At 42.0% G+C, this 25,040-nt stretch overlaps 1 protein-coding gene across 1 annotated transcript in view; it reads left to right on the top strand.

Moving 5' to 3' along the window:
- The window catches only part of LOC126094953 (Down syndrome cell adhesion molecule-like protein Dscam2), an 890,199-nt gene that overhangs the window by 81,759 nt on the left and 783,400 nt on the right, over positions 1-25,040 (top strand). The window contains exon 2 of the mRNA XM_049909611.1: positions 11,909-12,003. Within this exon, the coding sequence (XP_049765568.1) occupies positions 11,909-12,003 (95 nt within the window). The remainder of the gene's footprint in view (positions 1-11,908; positions 12,004-25,040) is intronic.

The following is a 25,040-nucleotide window of genomic DNA, read 5'->3' on the forward strand; positions in this document are numbered from 1 at the left end:
CTTTATATAGATCCTAATATAGAATTACTTATAGTATAGCAGATTATTTAAATTTTTTACTTGAATTCAAATGAAAGTAAATTAACAGAGTATTGCTTACTCAAATCAGCAAGATCTAATCTATTCAAAAATCTTTTCTAAAATTTACTTCTTTTCCCAAAAACTTAATGAATTTAAAAGAACTAGTTGCTATTGCAAGCAAAGGTTATATTAATTTTTTCTGTTTAACTTTCACTCAACTTGAAAATATTTAGTGGTAAAATACATTTCCTATAAAGCAATTATTTACAAACATTTTTATAGTACATAGTTACCACTTTTTATGTAGTGTCTCTTTTCATCACTTCTTCCTCATAGTTTCACCACTGTGTAACAGAAATCAAGAACTGTATTTACAAAATACACATATATTCTCCACATTCATTCATACTCCACCTGTAAAAAATATTCTTCACCTAGACCTCATTTACTAACTGCCCTTGTCATGTCCGGTTATTCTCATATTTGTACATGTCACTCAGCCTTCAATCACAAACTGACCCCCATCTCTCTCACCACAAAACTTACTTCATCTTAATCCCATGACTCCAACTTACAACTACAAACACACCTTCCCTGATAGAGAAGAATATTACAGAAGATAGATTCAGCTCAGAATGATTAGAAGAGGAAGACTGGCAATACGAAAAGAAAATGAAATAGCATTGCCAGTAACTTGAGCACCTGGTGTTCGTCAAACACCTAGCACTGCATAGGTTGCAATGCCCTCTGAGGCCTCCAAGCTTAACTCACATCTACCTCAAGGTCCACCCCCACATCATCTCCATACTCATTGCAGTCCCCCAAATCCTCTGTCCTTCTACAATACCTAACTGGTATACTGGCTACTTCTTCATTGGTCACATAGTCTTTTCAAAAAAATGGCACAACCATATCTTTCCCATTTATTTCAAAAATTATCACACTTTCTTTAAAATTTAATCTCCCTTTGTAATGGTTAACGAAATCTACACCAATCAACATTTGTATACACAGATCAGGAATTATAAGGAAGTTATGGAATATTTCCACCCCATTTATTATGACTGCCAACAGAACTTCATGTCTAACAGATTTTTTCACTTATCCAGTAGTTACAATAATCTGTAATCCCATTACTGGCATGTTCAACGATTGTTCCGTACCCAAGTCTACCAAATTCTGGTAATTGTTGCCTTCACTCATCTTACCAATTTTCAATATAAATTCCAAATCTCAAATCTAATTAGGATTCCTCCCACTACTTATTCTCACTGATGTATCGACCTGTTCGTAACCAGTACTTTGTTACGAGATTTGCACAATGCAAAATTCGTGCCCAAAACAACCTCAAATCCGAAGATCGTCCTGTCACCAGGTCGCCACGTGTAACCTCCCCCTCACTTATCGACCTTAATGACAGTAAAAATTAAACAGCGTCTACCCAATGAAAATTTGGGAAAAGCAATCGTCACCAAAGTGAATCTGTCGGTAAAGAGGTAGGAAAGGGTTACATCTAAATGAAAGGAAAAATGCAAATGAAACTGGTTGAAATTAACTTTGAAAAAGGGTAAAGTTAACAAAGAAAGTAAATGTGCGGTTGTTATGTTAACAATTAACTGGCGTTAATTAGATATTTGAGATTTGGGGAAAATTACGGTCGCCAGTCCTATGGACAACTACTATAATAACTGAAAAAGAAAGGTTATTGCACATATAATTAGCACTAAAAGCGTGGCAACTGAAGGCTGAGACGTGTTGTGTGAAAACTGAATATTTGTCAGAAGTAATAAATTTCGCTACACTCTGACTTAATTTAGCGAAAGAATTAATAAAACCGGAAAACTGAAACTTAATTTAGTGACTGAAATTAATAGTGAACTTTGTTTCTGAAGCGCTACGAAATTCAATAAAATAAGATTCAATAAAATAAGATTAGTCTTGGGCTACCTCAACAATCATTTCAAAAGCTACTTGAATCTATGCAATTTAGAAATAAGAGATTTAACTTTGAACTTGAATTAAATGATTCTGCACAATTAACAATAGTAAAATTTAGTACGTACCAAGCTGAGCTGCAGTCACAGGTAAGCTAAAATATGGTAACAAAACTCGCATTCTTAATTTGTGGTTGTGTAATCTAAATATTGTAGCCAGCTATGACTACCTTAACTGAACTTTGAAATTAAAGCAGTGAAAGCGAATGATATTACTTTAATGCTGGCGTTTGAAATTCAACGACAATCGAGTTCATTTCGGAAAAGGAAGGGACCCTGCTTGGTAATGCAATTGGGACAATGAGCAACAAAATTTCATGCTAAGTTGCTGTATTTTAGTGATGCTAATGGAATAGTTTGAAAAGCTGAGGTCTGCCATACAGTTCTAAAACTTTACGTGCTTTCAGTCTTCCTTCTTGGTTGATTGAAGGTTTGAAGTCGTCGATCGAGGAGGTGGCGACAGTCACTCATTGTCGGCCGTCGCTGTTGCAGAAGGTGGATGTTGGCGCGCCTTCTTCTCGACACGGTCAGCAAGTGAAACGGGCTCGTGATGTGTGCCAGCTAATGTTTCCCGTCCGCGACACCGTGCCAGAAACCATCATAGCAAGACGGGAGCAATTACATGCTGCCAAACCCCGGAAGCGCGGCAACTCGCGGGAGCGTCACTCAACACACCTGCTCCACCGCCCTACTGCAGCCAGACTCCGCTCTGCCCGCGCTCCACGCGGCAGAGTTAACACTACCAAAGATCCTAAACACTTTGGTCCTCCACACGACCTATCGATGTAATCGTTCGATAGCATAGTTTTCCCTAGGCATAGGCATGACCCAGTGTAAGAATACAAATAGTATTTACAAAATAAACCAATTATAGATCGACATAAATGCATATATATATATATATATATATATATATATATATATATATATATATATATATATACAAATAGTAAAACAATTACAATATATAAAGACACAGAAATGTCATATCTTGATGTAACAAAATAAGGAAAAAAATTTATAGTACAATAGATGGTTGGCTGGTTGGTTTGGGGGATTAAAGGGACCAGACTGCTGCGCTTATCGGTCTACAGTAGATGGAAATAGGAGGATATGCATTTCCGGCGTTACAAGGTTCAGAAGTGGAATTAACATTCAAGGTGAAACGATAATAATGATACGATTTGGTCATGAAATTGCAATCCTAAGTAAAAGTGAAGAAGAATTACATGATCTGCTGAATGGAATGAACAGTCTAATGAGTACAGAATATGGACTGAGAGTAAATCGAAGAAAGACGAAAGTAATGTGAAGTAGCAGAACTGATGGTCACAAAGTAGCTGAAATTAAGGAATTCTGCTACCTAGGCAGCAAGTAACTAATGACGGACGGAGCAAGGGGACATCAAAAGCAGACCGGCAATTGCAAAAGGGCGTTCCTAGCTAAGAGAAGTCTGCTGCCATCAAACATTGGCCTTAATTTGAAGAAGAAATTTCTGGGAATGTACGTTTGGAGCAAAACGAAACATGGATTGTGGGAAAACCGGAACAGAAGAGATTCGATGCATTTGAGAAGTGGTGCTGCAGACGCATCTTGAAAATTAGGTGGACTGATAAAGTAAGAAATGTGGACTCTGCGCAGAATCGAAGAGAAAAGGAATATGTGATAAACACTGATAAGGAGATGGGTCAGGATGATAGGACATGTGTTAAGGCATGAGGGAATGACTTGCATGGTACTAGAGGGAGCTGTATAGGACAAAAACTGTAGAGGAATACATCCATCAAATATATGAGAACGTAGGGCACAGGAGAGGACTTCGTGGCAGGCCGCATCATAAAAGTCAGTAGATTGATGACCCAAAAAAAAAAAGTTCTCTGCTCAGTGATACAGGATGATATGAGCAATTATAAATTACTGTGAGTGAGACTTGACAGTTTCGGAGCCGTCAGTAGGCGCGGTGGTTCAGCAGTTGCAGACTCCTATGGTGGATATTCTTTCAAAGTAATGATGATGTGATGATGATGTTTGGTTTGTGGGGCGCTCAACTGCGTGGTTATCAGCGCCCGTACAATTATCCAATCTTTGCTCAGTCCAATTTCGCTACTTTCCTGGATGATGATGAAATGATGAGGACAACACAAACACCCAGTCATCTCGAGGCAGGTGAAAAATCCCTGACCCCGCCGGGAATCGAACCCGGGACCCCGTGCTCGGGAAGCGAGAACGCTACCGCGAGACCACGAGCGGCGGACCCTTTCAAAGTAATATCTGTTGACAATTTACAATAGTTGCTGGATGACTTGCTTCCATAGAACAGTCTTCTCTTTTTGTGCAGATTGGAAATCCTCACAATCTTGAAATTCCAGAAGGTTAACTGCGGTATTCTTAGTGGTTTGGATTGGATTGTTTGGGGGAGGAAACCAGACAGCGAGGTCCTCGGACTCGTCGGATTATGGAAGGACGTGGAAGCAAGCTGGCCATGCCCTCTGAGAGGGCACCCGGCACCCCGGCATTTTCCAGGAGCGATTGAGGGAAACAACGGGAAACCTAAATCAGGATGGCCGAACGCGGGATTAAACCGTCGTCCTACCGAATGCGAGTCCAGTGTGCTAACCACTGCGCCACCTCGCTCGGTAATATTCTTACTTCCTCTGGCGACTTGTGACTGTAGTGTCGGTAGAAGTATCTGAAGAGGTCGAAACTTGAGAGTTTACATAAGTGTCTTAAGGGGAGCCGGAGGTGATCAAATCCAAAAATTACGATATTTTTTTTTGCTACCGAAAATTAATTGGAACATTCCTCTTTAATGTAAACTTTGAATTATTGTTCTACTCGCCCTAGAAGTGAAGTTATTACCATTTTCCCCCACGCCTGCAGAGGAAATGGGCGGCCGCTGAATGCATCTAACACCCTCTCGTGACTTCCTGGCGAACTGCTTGGGATTTTCTCGGCCTGTTACGCATACAGCGCCTTATATTACGCATACAGCGAGTGTGCAAGGGTTGGCTACATTGCTTTCTGTGACAAATATTACCCGTATTCCCTTACAGCTTTCCTCAGAATTTCGAACATCTTGCTCCATTTAATATTGTCGTACACTTTTGTTCTGGTTACGATGCCACGTTTTAGTAACCGTGTATGTAAGAAGAGGAAGAACGTAGGGAAAAGAAAATTAACACTAATACCAAGTTGCGATACTACAATTACTGAAACAGTGCGTTCTTCTGCTAAACAACACATGGCCGGCCACCGCCCTGTGACATCTTCTAGCAAATACTACATTGGGGATGGTGACTCCAAAGGTTTCAAGACTATAGAGGAACTGAAACCATATGGAAATGTATTTGTAGTTGAAAAGTTGGAATGCATTGGGCATCTTCAAAAGCGTATGGGTGCACGGCTTCGAAGGCTCAAACAAACTTTGGGTTCAAGTAAGCTCAGTGATGGAAAGACAATAGGGGGGAGAGGCAGGCTTACTGATGAGGTGATTGAACGTCTACAGAGATACTATGGGTATGCTATATGGCAAAATACTAGTAATGTTAGTGACATGCGAAAAGCAGTGTGGGCATTGTTCCTTTATACTGCCTCTTCCAATGAATACCCTCAACACAGCCTGTGCCCAAAAGATTCCTGGTGCAAATATAATGCAAAAAAGGACTATGATCACAAACATGGTTTGCCAGCAGCTGTGATAAATGCAATAAAACCAATTTTTCATGACTTAGCACAGCCAGAATTGTTACACAAATGACTACACGGCAAGACGCAGAATCCTAATGAGAGTGTAAACAATTTGATTTGGAAAATGATTCCTAAAAGGGTATTTGTAAGCATAAAGACACTGCACTTTGGCATTTATGATGCAATAGCAACCTACAACCAAGGGAACAGTGTGAAGTGTGAAGTTCTGAAGGCATTAGGATTTACAGCTGGGGTGAACACTGTACGAGCACTAAGAAATATTGACAGAGAAAGGATAAGAGGAGCACAAAGAAGAGAAAGGCATATGAAGTATGTTGGAACAACAGGCCAGAAAAGAAGACAGAAGAGGAAGCTTTTGGAGGATGAAGAAGAAGACCCTGATAATCCATCCTGAAGTGCAGGAATGTATTGAGAATCTTTGATAGCCATTTCCTGTAAATTAGAATTTTTCGAATATAAGGAACATTTTCTCAAAATCCACTCAAGCTAGAGAGATGAAATTTTTATACAGCACTCCTAATGGTCAAACTTACATTGTAACACAGCCATTTGGCAATATGTTCTGTAGTTTCATTTCAGTATAATTATAAAGCAATTATTTGAAATAAAATTGGGTCATTAATAAAAAAAATAATTGGAAGGAAACTAGAAAAGATACTCCAAAATTCCTCTGTCATAACTGCAATACTAAACCACTCTATATGCAAAAAAAAAAAAATTCAAATTTTTCTATTAGGTAGTTTATTCACAAATGTTCCTCAAACTTAGTGATTTTAACATGGGCAGCATAGGCACCTCCGGCTCCCCTTCAAGTATTTGTCGTTGAGTTTTCCATATTTTCTCCATTACTTGCTGACACTGACATCTCTGTTCTGTATGTTTCTCCTCCCAGTGTTTGACTTTGGTGTCTGGTGTGCATATCGTCTTTAGCTTTTGGTGGTTATTAGCATTCGATTACTGTTCTATATTGTCGCCCAGTGTTGCCCGCAAACGGGTCGGTGAAGAACACAATTGCGTAGGTACACGTCTGCGAGCACACGAAATCACGAGATTTGACTTGCGACGTAGGCTTTGGTAAAAACACTTCCGTCAGCAATCGTAGAACTGAAACCTATTACTTTTCGATCAATAACACAAACACACATCCTCTATTAAAAACGACTGCGAGAAAGGAAATCCTGTGCTGTCGTGTACTGTGGTAACGTGACTTCCTTCTTCTTTCTCGAAGTCGGTTTTAACTACAACAGCCGGGCATATACCATTCTCCCATACATATCGTTTCTTCTTACATACAGTTTTCAATAAAAATTGTCTACACCAGTACGTTGGTCTTATTCCTCGCAGTCGATGTTACAAGAAGTTAAGCTTATCGCTATCTAAGTCGTCCGAAATTTGTTATACTACGCGTTCAGATTAAATCTGCGCGAAATGATGTTATGTAACCTATTTTTCTGACAGATACAGCAGCTGACCTCCGTATACTAATGATCCCACCGATTTACCCAATTAATTTAAACACATTAAGATTTCGTGTGGAGGAATAAAATGAATGCTCAGGATCGGTCATCCAAATACGTTGGAATTAATTTACGATAATAACGTTTTTACCATGGTCAGTTGTGTGCGCCCTTTCAGTAGCTCCTACCACACAGTGTCGTAAAAACAAACTATTCACCATTAGGACATAGACCGTAACTATTAGTCAACAAACGTACACACAACAATACGCATATAATAGTATAGGTGAGATCTTTTGTTTCTTGCCCGCAGTCTGTTTTTTATACTTGGACAATTGTACATTGCCCTTTCACGTACTGATACTTCAGAAACCCCGTTCATGATCTTACTAAATATTATCCAAAAATCGACATCTGTTGTTTTATAACTGTATTGAAAAAAAATTAAAAAACACAACATCCTTAAAGAACAGAAACCAAACACTAAAACAAGGGAGTCTTTTACACTCATATTCTTTATGATCTGCTATAATTTTGAATTCCATATCTTCAAATTAGGCCAAGTCGCAACTAAAAGCCTAAATTTATGTTCTGACACAACTCCCAGGGATACCCAAGATTAGGGAGTATATCCAATTCCCACACATATTTATTATTTGCGGAACATTGCCGGGTTTAGTGCTTTGTAAAGATATCATTGCCTCCATCGACCAATAAATTATTTATTTAATAACTCCATGACTGCATTCGGCCTTCTGCTATATTCACCTGTAAAGCTTTGAAAATATCGTGCGCCAGCATCTCAAAATTTAATTTTTATGGGTCAAAGTAAACAATAACGTATTTCAATCATTTCTATATCATAGCAAACGTAAAACTCGAGAAACGGTAATTAGTGCTTTATTAGTGTACAATTTTCCATAGTGCAAGCTGATCTGTCAACGTATTAAAATGCTATCTGTGGCTACTATCCTTTAGAATTAAATGTTGAATAGCAGATTTGTTAAACTTTTGTCCTAATTTAATAGGCCTACGTAGTTTAAAGACGCTTGAAGCAGTTGCTCTATCAATAACTACTCTTACTCTTCGACGTTTTCCTCGAATTTTCTCTTTTTCAGAGAACTGAAGGGCTATATTTCTAATTGTTAAAAATCATTCAACAGACGAGATCGCACAAAATATTTTGTTTTTAATTTTACTTAAGACAACCGGTTTCAAACAGACTATGCCGTCATCTTCAGGTCTGTAAGAAAGTGCATGTACATGGAATATGTCTGATAAATTAAGGTGTAACATTTGATGCAAAAGTTTTACATTGGTATTATAAAATACCGGAAGTGGATCTACACATATAAATACCTTAAAATCTTTTGACGGAAACACGTTCATTTTATATGTGAGTGCAGGCTTTCTCGGCTTATTTCATATATGAAGTCTTGACGGGTTGTCAGCCGAGTAGCGTCGCCGTCTCGTAGCAATTTTTCGATGGAATGCGTCTCCATCATCTTCATGCAAAGTGTCGGGATATCTGCTGCTGCTCTCAACTGTTACTTTCCCCTCTTTGGGGAAGTGTGAGGGGGAGTTTGTAGCCTTTCGGCTTTTACTCCCCTGTGTACGCGTGTGTGTAATTGTATCTGTAGTTTTTTGGTGTCGGTGAAATGTGATGATTGTTCTGTTTCTGTCTGGTACTTGCCTGAGGTTGTCGAGATGAATGGTGTTACATGGGAAGGAGCAGAAGTAGGGATTGGATATTGGGATTTTCTCTTCGACTTAATCGTCGAAGATCGTCATGGGGCCCTTGTGCTTGTTGCCGACCTAGGGAGTGGATGAGGGCGTTTCCTGATCTGGAAGAACCCTCAAACAAGGCCCTTGCCAGATCTTAGACACGCCCTCTCAGGAGTGGGATTTCAGCTGCGGCGTGCAGATCATCTGTGGGAAATCCAAGAGGTAAATGCAAATGCCCTCCTGAGGGCGCGGTGCTGCAGCCTCTGGAGTTTGTCCAGGTGCTGCTTTACCGCGTATCCCCAGACAGGGCACGCGTATTCCATTACTTCGGTCGCGGGCTGATATCTCTGCTGGACCGCTCACCGCTTACCGCCGCCGGCCAATCAGGTGCCCATGGAATCGCCCTCTGCGCCTGGACCGACAGTCTCCCCCTCAGTGAAGATCTTCGATGGTTAAGACAAAGAGAAAATCCCAACATCCAATCCTAAATTCTGCTACCTCCCACAGTCAACCAATCATCACGCCAACCACAGGCAAGTACCAGACACACACAGAACATTCATCACATTTCACAGGCACCAAAAAACTACAGATAAAAATCACACACACCTAAGTACACAGAGGAGTAAAGGTCGAGAGGCTAAAAACTCCCTTACACACTGCCCTAAAAAGCAGAAAGTATAAGATGAGATTGAGACGATATCCCGACACTCCGCCTGAAGATGAGGAGACGCATTCCATCGAAACGTTGCTACGAGACTGTAGGGAAGCAGCCTACTCACGCCGTATAAAATTCACATCAGTCTTTCCATTGTGTGCCAGCCAGTCCGCTATAATTAGCTCTGACGTCATAAATGTTGCGCAATACTTTACAAATCAAGTAAATAACCTGAAATGTTTCTACCATGTCAGGAGTAATACTAAATCAATATGTATTGAATATCAGTTCAATATATTTAACCATTTTCGAAATTTGGACATTTTTCTGTAAAAATCATTGGCGCAACAGAAAAGAGATAGAAACTTAAAAATTTATATTTGGATTCCTTTTTCATAATAATTTAGTAGAAACAGTATTCTGGATCTCACAAATTGAAATTTAAGTTAAAATTCATGATTTTCTGGTTTTTGTCTTAGAAATTAAGGAAGCAAGATAGATTAAGTAGGCGAATAAATAAGGCTAGGATATTTAAATTTAAGTAGAAGGGAGATCCGCTATAATCATAAAGATGTGAGAAGTTTCAATTGAATAACTATAAAACTATAGCGATAGCGTATCTCCAAAGGGCAAGTTCAGAGCTCGTCTACTGCGTGTAGCGTAATTAATTTAATTCTCTCGCCCAAAATTTTTGACTTAGCCACGTCAGAGTTTTATTATGATTACTTACCTGTGTGCTGAATGCACATTTAAATTGAGAGCTTCATCGGCCATCAGCAAAGGAAGCAATGATTTATTCAATAACTTAAAGTCGTGCATTACTAGCCCAGCGGCTAGTCGGGAGAGCGGATTTAATCAGGCGTTCCCTTAGCCGTCCGTACGGCGGCTTTATATATATGAACGCTGCGCGAGAGAATAAGACCCAGTTCTCTTCAGACGCTGATTAGCACACCACCTGTGCCGGGAGTCGCGTCGCGTCGGTATCATTGCTATAAACAGCCTCGGATGCCGTAATAAGTTACTCGGGATACCCGTAACCATGAAATCGTTTTCGAGTGAAGTGTTAATTCTGGGATGACTTTAATGATATATCTTCAGTTTGCGTATGTCGTATTTTCACGTGCCGCCGCGGGACAGACATTCTACCATTATTTAGCGTGGCGTTTGATGAACATTATCATCAAATTATGGCGAGCATTCACTTCAACATTTAGTTTGAACAGTTATAGTTGCATCAGCGCATTAGACTCTAAACTGCTCTGGTAGTTGGATTGTGTGGAATCTTTTTGGTCTGTGACTTTCAGAATATAGTGAACATTTTAAAGAGAATCGTTTTTGATTATGAATCCCAGACAATCTCCTAATTCCTCAGAGCTATAAGCTGTAGCTATAAGTGTATTTCTCAGATGAAGTGGGCAGTAGGAATTCTAATTACAGGCTTAACGTTTTGCTAATCACTTTCTGGTTGCCAATATTGTAGTTAGAGAGCCAGTGTTGAGAATGGCAAACAACAGCACTAAATAAATAATAGGAACATTTAAGTAACAACATATATTCCACCCGCCGCCTCACATATGGCTAATCGGCCGGGAAAAACAAACAAAACATTTAATATAACAATATATTCCACCCGCCACCCCACATATGGTTAATCGGCTGGGAAATGCATCCTTTCTACATTACACTATACATTATTATTCTCAATTAATATCCACCCGCCGCCCCACATACGTTGCTAATCGGCCGGGAAAACAAACAAAACATTATTTTAAATAACAATAATTCCACTCGCCACCCGACAAGACGACGACTCTACTCGGCTGACAACCCATGCAGGCCCGATGCGACCGACGACCTGGCTGTTTGGTCCCCTCCCCCAAAACAAACCAACCACCTACTTCAGAGAGTGGTCTTTTAAAAATGAAAAGAGAATGAAAGAAAAAACATGTTATGCAATGTTGGTGGTTGAATGGTTTTCTCGACGTTTTCCATTGGTGTGTCTGCTGTCGTGACGTTCTCGAAGTTTAAACCTACAGGTGGGTCGAAAAGTTTAGATTAACGAAGATTAGCAGTCGACGCATTTTACGGAATATTTAATCAAAATAACAGACACTACTGTCCTTGGTTGTCACGATGTGTTGTACCTATAATGCATTGGAAAAGACATCGAAACAAAGGATGTGCTCTTCTACCAGAAAACATTTGTTTCACCCCAAAAATAATATTCCGTGTGTGGATTCCTTATCTGCGTTAGAATCTTATGCTTGTGACAACTGCCACAGTGCGGGGATACCAGTGCTAGCTTGCAGAGGTCAGAGTGCAGACGCCTGGCTTCCCTGTTTCAGGAAGCTGCATCGTCCCGTAATGGCAGCCACTGTCAGCCCACGGAGCGGGCGGCTTCGCCTGCTGCTGGCGGCCATCTTCGTCGCTCTTCTGCCCGGTGAGTAGTGACGCCACTTTGTAGAGATCTGACATCGTGAACTTAATGACATACCAAAAATTTTAATGGATTATATACCTACAGAACAGCGGTTTCCCGCTTATCGTCGGCGTATTTTGGGTCTGAAGATGGCCGCATTCGACCTAAACTATTCATTACCACGCAAAACGTGCTGTAGTGTGTGCTTTGTTAATAAACTGAGATACACGAGTACGTGGCGAAACGACTTGTTCCCACTGATGGATAAGTTAATAACTTACATGACTTTGGGTCAAAGCTCACAGGAAAATGAAGCAGCAGAGTTCACGAGCAGCTGCTTGCCTGATCGGTGAATACGTGGCAAACAGAAGTGAATCACAGCAAAGTAAATCCTCCACTTCTAAACTCCTCCTAAAACTATCAAAATTTCTACACGCTTCGCACATAGTGTTTTACGTTTTAGTAATACGATAGCTTTCATTTTTATTATATTTTGTGTTTTGTTGTAATTATAATTGCTACATAGCCTATTGCTTTCCTTTATGTGAATTCTGTGCAGTTATTCATGTTACATTAGATAAATTAGCCAGACTACTTGTAACTTACAACATCTACGTCTCCATACATTGCAAACCACTGTGATGGACGTCCGGAGGGTACCTCGTAGGATACCACAGTTTATGATTTTTGCCAATTCCAGTCTCGTTTGTAGAACGGGAGGTGCGACCGTTTCAATAGCGCTGCGCGTGCTGTAATTTGTCTTATTCTTGAAATTTTGTGTATACGTTCTCGTCTGATAACTACACGAATCTCACGATCTCCTGCGAGTCAGACCAACCTGTGAGTGTTCGTTCCGCCCTTCTTTCTACCGTTTCAGTACCCCCTGTTAGTATTATTTGGCATGGACCCTGCGAACTTGAACATTATTGTAGGATGGGTCAACAGAAGTGTTGTAAGCAATAGATATTTCCTCAGTTAGAGACTTCGGCTTACCCGTAGCATAGTTTCAATGTTTAGTATTTTTTCTCGCCTCTTGTGTTCCAATTGCAATCCCTGCGTCTCTTTTTGTCTTTATTCGTTCTTTGCTTCACTTCTGGCTCCGTATCTGCAGTGTCTCACGTACGCATATATGTTGTCTCGCGACCTGTATGTAGCTGGTAAAAACATATTTGGTGGAATAATTTTCTCCGCTAGTATTTGGCTACCAAAGCAATTCAGAATGTATTGCACAGTTCTTGGTCAGCAGGTTCCTACAAAGTGCTGGATTAAATTACAGTCCCCCTCGGAGTTGCTGATGGAGTGAGAGGATGTGACTCTGTTGGTAAGTACTGTATTTGCCCCTCGGATGGAGACATTAAGCTCAGTGATGTTCCTCGATGCAATTAGGGGGGAGTACGTACATTACGATACTAGGATTCATCCTCTATATTCAGTCATCATCATCATCATCACTTTTTTATTCCTGTTGTTGTACCATACCGAAACAAAAAAAAATTGGCCTTCTGGTAATGTTAGTGGAATAAGACAGAAGAGAGGATTCAAAAGAGAGCCATGTGCTACATCAAGTCTGATTACTTCACATGTTTATTGTTATCTGATCAACATAGAACTGACATTCTGCTTTCTGTAGTCAGGTAAGACCGAAAACATGAATTTCCCACATTTAGTATAGCTCAGCTGTTTTATAGGATGATGTAGCTGTCCCTACCTCTGAGGTACGCAGCCAACAACGCATTTAAATACAGTATGCAACTTTTTCATATTTTCTTTCTCGCTACATGTATACTACTTGTCCTACATAAAAAAGTGAAGAGCACCTTTCTGTAGCAAATTCAATGTTGTTACAATTTTATAATGGGATACTTTTTCGATGGACGCCACAGTTTTCGAGATGTTCACGTTTGAAGGTCACTGTTGTAAGTTTTTCTCGAATAATTCGAAAATTATGGCCTCTGGCGGAAGCGCATACCACCAAAAATTTTGACAACATTGAATTTGCTGCAAAAAGGTGCTGCTCTTTTATCTGTAGGAGTAACAGTTTGCACATGGCGAGTGAGGGAATATAAAAACTTCCACATGCTATTTCAAAGTGTTGCGGGTTGCATATTGCCGAGCAGTAGGTGCAATTGAATCACACTGTATAGGGACCTCATGGACTGAACACTGCTGCCACTTCTTTAGTTATATCTCATATCCCTAACGTGTATGTCAGTATTTCCCACATAATTTAGGAGACAGACAGATACATTATACATAGTGTTCTTCAGCTGGCGTCGCTCTTCATGACTCAACACGACAATACATAATTGTACACTTTTGTGGTAAGATGATATACTCATTTTGCAACGTGGTTAAGACAGCCAAGACGCCACGAAAACACCAGCACTTCCATTGCAAACTACATATACATCTTTATTCTTTGAACCACTGTGAATGAGTCAGAGGATATTTTTTAATGTACAGGGTGTTTCAAAAATGACCCGTATATTTGAAACGGCAATAAAAACTAAACGAGCAGCGATAGAAATACACCGTTTGTTGCAATATGCTTGGGACAACAGTACATTTTCAGGCAGACAGACTTTCGAAATTACGGTAGTTACAATTTTCAACAACAGATGGCGCTTCCGTCTGGGAAACTCTATAGTACGATATTTTCCACATATCCACCATGTGTAGCAATAATATGGCGTAGTCTCTGAATGAAATTACCCGAAACCTTTGACAACGTGTCTGGCGGAATGGCTTCACATGCAGATGAGATGTACTGCTTCAGCTGTTCAATTGTTTCTAGATTCTGGCGGTACACCTGGTCTTTCAAGTGTCCCCACAGAAAGAAGTCACAGGGGTTCATGTCTGGCGAATAGGGAGGCCAATCCACGCCGCCTCCTGTATGTTTCGGATAGCCCAAAGCAATCACACGATCATCGAAATATTCATTCAGGAAATTAAAGACATCGGCTGTGCGATGTGGCCGGGCACCATCTTGTATAAACCACGAGGTGTTCGCAGTGTCGTCTAAGGCAGTTTGTACCGCCACAAATTCACGAAGAATGTCCAGATAGCGTGATGCAGTAATCGTTTCGGATCTGAAAATTGGGCCAATGATTCCTTTGGAAGAAATGGCGGCCCAGACCAGTACTTTTTGAGGATGCAGGGACGATGGGAGTGCAACATGGGGCTTTTCGGTTCCCCATAAGCACCAGTTCTGTTTATTGACGAAGCCGTCCAGGTAAAAATAAGCTTCGTCAGTAAACCAAATGCTGCCCACATGCATATCGCCGTCATCAATCCTGTGCACTATATCGTTAGCGAATGTCTCTCGTGCAGCAATGGTAGCGGCGCTGAGGGGTTGCCGCATTTGAATTTTGTATGGATGGAGGTGTAAACTCTGGCGCATGAGACGATACGTGGACGTTGGCGTCATTTGGACCGCAGCTGCAACACGGCGAACGGAAACCCGAGGCCGCTGTTGGATCACCTGCTGCACTAGCTGCGCGTTGCCCTCTGTGGTTGCCGTACGCGGTCGCCCTACCTTTCCAGCACGTTCATCCGTCACGTTCCCAGTCCTTTGAAATGTTTCAAACAGATCCTTTATTGTATCGCTTTTCGGTCCTTTGGTTACATTAAACCTCCGTTGAAAACTTTTCTTGTTGCAACAACACAGTGTTCTAGGCGGTGGAATTCCAACACCAGAAAAATCCTCTGTTCTAAGGAATAAACCATGTTGTCTACAGCACACTTGCACGTTGTGAACAGCACACGCTTACAGCAGAAAGACGACGTACAGAATGGCGCACCCACAGACTGCGTTGTCTTCTATATCTTTCACATCACTTGCAGCGCCATCTGTTGTTGAAAATTGTAACTACTGTAATTTCGAAAGTTTGTCCCCCTGAAAATGTACTGTTGTCCCAAGCATATTGCAACAAACGGTGTATTTCTATCGCTGCTCGTTTAGTTTTTATTGCCGTTTCAAATATACCGGTCATTTTTGATACACCCTGTATCATATATTGTAATGCATCCGCTAGACGAGACGGTTAGCGCATCCCCAAAACATCCTAGTGAGACCAGGGCCAACAACAGTCGAAGGAGGTCCAGGGCGCTGTTCCTGCACGTCCGGACAGGTAACTAAAACACGGATTGTCAACCTGCATCGGAAGGAGACGTTTGTAAATGTAAAGACGGCGATAGCAAATGGACACGTTCACAGGGCCGTCTACAAAATACGTGGACTGACCAGAAGTATGTGAGAAGTCAAATGGGTGTATGCCCACGCCTAAGGAGTGAGCTGTGCAGAGCGCAAAGACAGACGTCGACGTGGAACGAGACTTGACTTGGAGACTACAAAGGGGACACTTCCCAGCGGAATCGATAGTGGAGTCATCGAAGAGGGCCTTTGGGAGACTTGTCTTGCTCCTTGCTCCATCACAAAATCAGTAAGCCCCTTCCCCCCCCCCCCCAACTCCTCTCCACCCTCCTTGTAGCCTGACCATCACCTGGCAAATGAAGCTCATCAATGTTCAAATGCCAGTTCCATTTTCCTCTTAGCAAACATTATTTAAAACCCCAGTAACGACCCTCGGGATCTTGTTACTCTTAACCTATTATATTATTGAATTAGTATTACCGAATTCTAAAATAATTATGCATAGCTGTGGTCCAAAGCACTTTTGTTTGCAAATAAGATGTTTATAATAAATCTAATCACGTTCTGGTTGCCGGCGCTCCCAATCGCCTTATTTAATAAGCAGATGCCGCTTCCACCTGAAAGTTAAAATATTACGAGTGTGCACTAAAAAATAATGCGTCCAATTTTTTAATGTTAAAACTCTCAAAGCTAGTGAAATAAAACAAACGTTATTAACATTCTACGTCTTTGTTCTTCATGTCTACATATTTATTTCTCAACATTGTCACCCTGGTGATGAACACGGAGCCGCGCGGGATTAGCCGAGCGGTCTGAGGCGCTGCAGTCATGGACTGTGTGGCTGGTGCCGGCGGAGGTTCGAGTGCTCCCTCGGGCATGTGTGTGTGTGTGTGTGTGTGTGTGTGTGTGTGTGTGTGTTTGTCCTTAGGATAATTTCGGTTAAGTTGTGTGCAAGCTTAGGTACTGATGACCTTAGAGGTTAAGTCACATAAGATTTCACACACATTTGAACATTTTTTTTATGAACACGGTTCTCCCAATGAACCAACGAGAGACCAGTATATTAATACTATCACTGTAGAATGTCTGACTGTTGACGCGCCACAATCTCACCTCTGCTTCCACCGCTTAAACAGTACATAGTGAAGTCCTCGAAGGTTCTCCTTAAATTCTGGAAACCAATGAAAACCCCGTAGGGCCCAGTCGGAACTGTATGGATGATGATCGATGACAGTGAACCAAAGGTGGCAGATTGTTGCAGCGCTTTTGTGTGACCTGGCATTGTCGTAAGGAAGGACAGGGCGCTCCATTCGTAGACGAACTCTTCGAATTAGAAATGTCATTACAGCACGCTATTAATCACGCGGTCCGCCCCCAGTAGCTGAGTGCTCAGCGCGACAGATTGTCAATCCTAAGAGCTCGGGTTCGATTCCTGGCTGAGTCGGAGATTTTCGCCGCTCAGTGACTGGGTGTTGTGTTGTTCTAATCATCATCATTTCGTCACCATGGACGCGCAAGTCGCCGAAGTGGCGTCAAGTCGAAAGACTTGCAACCAGCGAACGGTCTACCCGACAAGAGGCCCTAGTCACACACATTTACCACGCACCGTTACGTTACAGACCGCCATATTAAACGCTACAATTCGGAACCTCTAGTGTCAGACGGCTTCAAATATGTAGACACGAAGAATGAAGGTGCAGAATGTGGTGTCACCGCAAGATACCACACTTGCTAGGTGGTAGCGTTTAAATCGGCCGCGGTCCGTTAGTATAAGTCGGACCCGCGTGTCGCCACTATCAGTGATTGCAGACCGAGCGCCGCCACACGGCAGGTCTAGAGAGACTTCCTAGCACTCGCCCCAGTTGTACAACCGACTTTGCTAGCGATGGTTCACTGACAAAATACGCTCTCATTTGCCGAGACGATAGTCAGCATAGCCTTCAGCTACGTCATTTGCTGCGACCTAGCAAGGCGCCATGTTCAGTTACTATTGATATTGTGAATAATGTACAGTCAAGAGCGACGCTCATCATTAATGGATTAAAGTTAAGTATCTCCATCAGTCCTGGTGCAAACTAGATAACGGGGGAAAGGTTTCGCGCCGGCCGGTGTGGCCGTGCGGTTCTAGGCGCTACAGTCTGGAACCGCGTGACCGCTACGGTTGCAGGTTCGAATCCTGCCTTGGACATGGATGTGTGTGTTGTCCTTAGGTTAGTTAAGTTTAAGTAGTTCTAAGTTCTAGGGGACTGATGACCACAGCAGTTATGTCCCATAGTGCTCAGAGCCGTTTGAACCATTTTGAAAGGTTTCGCCCCTAGCCGACGGGCCTGACCCTCTTCCCAGGGGGTAGCCACGGAAGGGAAGGCCGAAGGGGCAAGAGAAGAAGCACTCGAAGAAGCAGTTCCACGCAGAGAGACGGCCGCAGAAGAACGGCCAGAGTTCTGGACCCGTATGCGTTTCATTTGCATAGCGTCCGCCCCGATACCACCTAACTTTAATCCATTAATGATGAGCGTCGCTCTTGACTGTACATTATTCACAATATCAATAGTAAATGGTAATGGCGCCTTGCTAGGTCGTAGCAAATGACGTAGCTGAAGGCTATGCTAACTATCGTCTCGGCAAATGAGAGCGTATTTTGTCAGTGAACCATCGTTAGCAAAGTCGGTTGTACAACTGGGGCGATTGCTAGGAAGTCTCTCCAGACCTGCCGTGTGGCGGCGCTCGGTCTTCAATCACTGATAGTGGCGACACGCGGGTCCGACTTATACTAACGGACCGCTGCCGATTTAAAGGCTACCACCTAGCAAGTGTGGTGTCTTGCGGTGACACCACACAGAATGTTAATAATGTTCGTTTTACTTGAAAAGCTTTGAGTTCTGATATAAGCGGAGGCATTACTTTTCAGTGCGCTCTCATATAACTAGTAAATGACCAGCCGACGGTTACAATATTAAGATGCCTTCCAGTTCCATTCACAAATAGGGAGTGCGAATATTGACTCCTCCTACGAATCCATGCCTGCTCTCATTTACCTAAACTTACGTGTCCGCTCTCTATGGCATAAATGGGTAAGTTAATCACGTATATCATAATTCCTACCCTGAATGACAGCTTAGAATAGTTTGCAACTTCGAAGCAATTGCGGGCAGTTTATCTTCATCATGACCATCATCATCATTTAAGACTGATTATGCCTTTCAGCGTTCAGTCTGGAGCATAGCCCCCCTTATACAGTTCCTCCATGATCCCCTATTCAGTGCTAACATTGGTACCTCTTCTGACGTTAAACCTATTACTTCAAAATCATTCTTAACCGAATCCAGGTACCTTCTCCTCGGTCTGCCCCGACTCCTCCTACCCTCTACTGCTGAATCCATGAGTCTCTTGGGTAACCTTGCTTCTCCCATGCGTGTAACATGACCCCACCATCTAAGCCTGTTCGCCCTGACTGCTACATCTATAGATTTCATTCCCAGTTTTTCTTTGATTTCCTCATTGTGGACACCCTCCTGCCATTGTTCCCATCTACTAGTACCTGCAATCATCCTTGCTACTTTCATATCCGTAACCTCAACCTTGTTGATAAGGTAACGTAAATCCACCCAGCTTTCGTCCCCATACAACAAAGTTGGTCGAAAGATTGAACGGTGCACAGATAACTTAGTCTTGGTACTGACTTCCTTCTTGAAGAAGAGAGTAGATCGTAGCTGAGCGCTCACTGCATTAGCTTTGCTACACCTCGCTTCCAGTTCTTTCACTATGTTGCCATCCTGTGAGAATATGCATCCTAAGTACTTGAAACCGTCCACCTGTTCTAACTTTGTTCCTCCTATTTGGCACTCAATCCGTTTATATTTCTTTGCCACTGACATTACTTTCGTTTTGGAGATGCTAATCTTCATACCATAGTCCTTACATTTCTGATCTAGCTCTGAAATATTACTTTGCAAACTTTCAATCGAATCTGCGATGACAACTAAGTCATCCGCATATGCAAGACTGCTTGTTTTGTGTTCACATATCTTAATCTCACCCAGCCAGTCTATTGTTTTCAACATATGATCCATAAATAATATGAACAACAGTGGAGACAGGTTGCAGCCTTGTCTTACCCCTGAAACTACTCTGAACCATGAACTCAATTTACCGTCAACTCTAACTGCTGCCTGACTATCCATGTAAAGACCTTTAATTGCTTGCAAAAGTTTGCCTCCTATTCCATAATCTTGTAGAACAGACAATAACTTCCTCCTAGGAACCCGGTCATATGCCTTTTCTAGATCTATAAAGCATAGATACAATTCCCTGTTCCACTCATAACACTTCTCCATTATTTGCCGTAAGCTAAAGATCTGGTCCTGACAACCTCTAAGAGGCCTAAACCCACACTGATTTTCATCCAATTGGTCCTCAACTAATACTCGCACTTTCCTTTCAACAATACCTGAGAAGATTTTACCCACAACGCTGATTAAAGAGATACCTCTGTAGTTGTTACAATCTGTTTCCATGTTTAAAGATTGGTGTGATTACTGCTTTTGTCCAGTCTGATGGAACCTGTCCCAACTCCCAGGCCATTTCAATTATCCTGTGTAGCCATTTAAGACCTGACATTCCACTGTATTTGATGAGTTCCGACTGAATTTCATCCACCCCGCCGCTTTATTGCACTGCAATCTATTGACCATTTTTTCCACTTCCTCAAATGTGATCCTATTTCCATCAGTTTATCTTTAATAATAATAATAATCAGTTTATCTTTAATAACAAAAATTTACAGCAAAATGTGACTTTTTTGTTCTTAACTACTCACTGCATCCGATCATCGAGTACCCTTACAAACCGAATGTGTCCAAAGTGTTCCTCGCTCGCTTTCTAATTACGTATCCAGTCCGTGACCATTCGCACCGCCATTCACTCTACATGCAGGTGTCTCGTTTCGGTCTCACATCATATTGTCCCATTCACGTGAGAAATAACCAAATGTGGGCTACACACATGTTTCATATGTAATCTCTTTTGTAGACGAAACATGATTTCCCAGTATCATACTAATAAATAGGAGCCTGTAGAGTGGTATTTAAAAAAATATAAAGCAATATATACGTATGTAACGCAATCTGAAATGTACACCACTATAAATACATTGAATCTGCCTCAGATGTATTTTATTTCAGCCTTATGACTTTCATTTATTGTTAATTTTAACGTGAGATCAGTTCTTATTGTACTGGGTAGCTGGATGAGCATCACGTCCAGTCCTACGCGGAACCTTTGGGAGGCTACTGGTCAGCGATAAGTTTCTTTTCTTATTTTACTGATACTGGAAAAACAATTACAACAGAGTCCGAAGATGAAGGTCCTGATGCAACTGATTATCAGCTGGCAACTAAGTCGGCACCACGCAATTTATCACAGTTTGCAGTAAAAGGATTTGTATCATACTTATACGCCGAGGCGACAAAAGGCGTGGGCTAGCGATATGTAGATACGCAAACGGCGGTACTATGAGCACACAAGATATAAAGGACAGTGCATTGCCGAAGCTGTCATTCTTACTCAGGTAATTAATTTGAAAAGGTTTCCGACATGTATGGCAGCATGACGGGAATTAACAGCCTTTGAACGAATGGTAGTTAAGCTAGACTCCAGGGCCACTCCATTTCGGAAATCGTTGGGGAATTCAATATTCCGATATCCGCAGTGTGAAGACTGTGCTGAGAAAACCACATTTCAATCATTATTTCTCATCATGGACAGCGGAGTAGCCGACGTCCTTCACCTGACGACCGAGAGCAGCCGCATTTGCGTAGAGTTGACAGTGTTAACAGACAAGCAACGCTGAGTAAAATAGCCACAAAAATCAATGTGTAACGTTGTTGTTGTTGTTGTCTTCACTCCTGAGACTGGTCTGATGCAGCTCTCCATGCTATTCTAGCCTGTGCAAGCTTCTTCATCTCCCAGTACCTACTGCAGCCTACATCCTTCTGAAGCTGTTTAGTGTATTCATCTCTTGGTCTCCCTCTACGATTTTTACCCTCCACGCTGCCCTCCAATACTAAATGGGGTGATCCCTTGATGCCTCAGAATACGACCTACCAACCGGTCCCTTCTTCTAGTCAAGTTGTGCCACAAACTTCTCTTCTCCCCAATTCTATTCAGTACTTCATCATTAGTTATGTGATCTCCTCATCTAATCTTCAGCACTCTTCTGTAGCACCACATTATAAAAGCTTCTATTCTCTTCTTGTCCAAACTATTTACCGTCCATGTTTCACTTCCATACATGGCTACACTCCATACAAATACTTTCAGAAATGACTTCCTGACACTTAAATCTATACTCGATGTTAACAAATTTCTCTTCTTCAGAAACGCTTTCCTTGCCATTGCCAGTCTATATTTTATATCCTCTCTACTTCGACCATCATCAGTTATTTTGCTCCCCAAATAGCAAAACTCCTTTACTACTTTAAGTGTCTCATTTCCTAATCTAATACCCTCAGGGTCACCCGACTTAATTCGACTACATTCCATTATCCTCGTTTTGCTTTTGTTGATGTTCATATCATATCCTCCCTTCAAGACACCATCCATTCCGTTCAACTGCTCTTCCAAGTCCTTTACTGTCTCTGACAAAATTACAATGTCATCGGCGAACCTCAAAGTTTTTATTTCTTCTCCATGGATTTTAATAGCTACTCCAAATTTTTCTTTTGTTTTCTTTACTGCTTGCTCAATATACAGATTGAATAACATTGGGGAGAGGTTGCAACCCTGTCTCACTCCCTTCCCAACCGCTGCTTCCCTCTCATGCCCATCGACTCTTATAACTGGCATCTGGTTTCTGTACTAATTGTAAATAGCCTTTCGCTCCCTGTATTTTACCCCTGCCACCTTTAGAATTTGAAAGAGTAACGTACGGAGAACGTATCCGCTTGGACAGTGCGGCGAAATTTGGCGTTTTTCTGCTATGGCAACAGATGACCGGCGCAAGTGGCTTCGCTAACTGCACGACATCGCCCGTAAAGCCTCTCCTGGGCTCGTGACCACATCGGTTGGACCCTAGAGTGGAAAACCATCGGCTGGTCAATGGTAAGAGATGATGGCAGGGTTCGCGTGTGGCACAGACCCCTTGAAGCCGAGGACGCAGGTTGTCAACAAGGCACAGTGCAAGCTGGTATTGGCTCCATAGTAGTGTGGGAGGCGTTTACGTGGAATGGACTCGGTCCTCTGGATGTTCGGCTAGTTGGAGACCATCTGTAGCCACTCATGGACGTCATGTTCCCAAACAAAGAGAGAATTTTGTGTGGCCTTCTGACATCGCACAGGGCCACAGTTCTTCGCTATTGGTCTGGAACACTCGGAATCATTCGAGCCAATGGTCTGGCCACCCAGATCGCCGTACATGAATCACACCAAATATTTATGGAACATAATGGAGAGATAGGTTAGTAGGACATGGTCTGAGGCATCAAGGGATCGCCAGTTTAATATTGGAAGGCAGCGTGGAGGGTAAAATTCGTAGAGGCAGACCAAGAGATCAATACACTAAGCAGATTCAGAAGAATGCAGGCTGCAGGAGGTGCTGGGAGATGAAGAAGCATGCACAGGATAGATTAGCATGGAGAGCTGCATCAAACCAGTCTCTGGACTGAAGACCGCAGCAACAACAACAATGGAGAGGTCAGTTCGTGATTCATGAGTTTCTCCCGGCGTATTTGATAATAAAAATATCCACGGGTGTGCTGCCGGTCTATAGACCGGCAGCACACCCGTGGATATTTTGAGGTCAGTTCGTGTTCGAAATCCTGCATGAGCAATGCTTTCGCAGTTACCTGCGGCTGTAAGGGCACTATGGCTCAGTATTTCTGCAGGGGAGTTCCAACGATGTGCTAAGTCCATAACACATCAAGCTTCTGCAGTACACCACGCAGAAGTAAGTCCGACACAATGCTAGGAGGTATCACATGACTTTTGTCACCTCAGTGAAAAATTAAGAAAAATTTGTACTTAGTACGCAACAAGCTCAGTCGTTCGCTATTTATCAATTCAATCTTCAAAATTAGCAATTATTAGCACTACACACGAGTCGTGCTAATGTAGTTCGATTAGATTCGACAAAATGGCTTAGCCGGCCCACAGAATTACGTCTGTTATTTTTCAAGCTAGAATGAAAGTGTTATACGGGGCGTTCTAAAAGTCTCTCCGCAGTGCTGTATGATTATTAGCCGCACGTGTCGTATAATTGTTCGCCTACCCTGGTTACTTCCCTTCAAGTGGACTCTCCCAACATTCCACTGTTTCGTTTATCCCAGCCGGCGTCAGTAGTATCGTTGGTGTGTGTCATTACGTGTTGACGTGAACGTTTAAGTTTAGTTCCTTAGTTCGTTTGTTTCCTTTTTGTCACTATTAAAATGCTAACCATTGAGGAATGTGTGATTTTAGTCGAACAAGTGTTCGAACCTCGGTAAATACAGTGTTTCAGTTCGTCAAACATTTAATTCAGTTTTCCCGGAGACAATACCTCCATATCGCGATACTGTATGAGATATTGTTAACAAATTTCGAAGTACGGGTTCAGTGACAGATGCAACGAGATGTGGTCGTCCTAGCGTTTTTTTGAGGATAAACTACTCGATATTTCCGATAAAATGTCCATGAGCCCGAACAAGTCAGTAAGAAAACTCGCCCAGGAAATCGATATTAGTGTCGGAACGGGCCACACAGCCGTAAGGAAAAAATTAGAACTTTTCCCATACAAAGTGACAGTCGTGCAAGAACTGAAAAATACTGATCATGGCAAGAGACTGCATTATTCTCAGTGGTTCAAAAATTTCGTTCAACTAAATGGAAGGGATATTCTTAATGAAGCGTTTTTCCCTGATGAGGCGTGGTTTCA

The sequence above is a fragment of the Schistocerca cancellata genome, chromosome 1, assembly GCF_023864275.1.
Source record: "Schistocerca cancellata isolate TAMUIC-IGC-003103 chromosome 1, iqSchCanc2.1, whole genome shotgun sequence".
Lineage (NCBI taxonomy): Eukaryota > Metazoa > Arthropoda > Insecta > Orthoptera > Acrididae > Schistocerca > Schistocerca cancellata.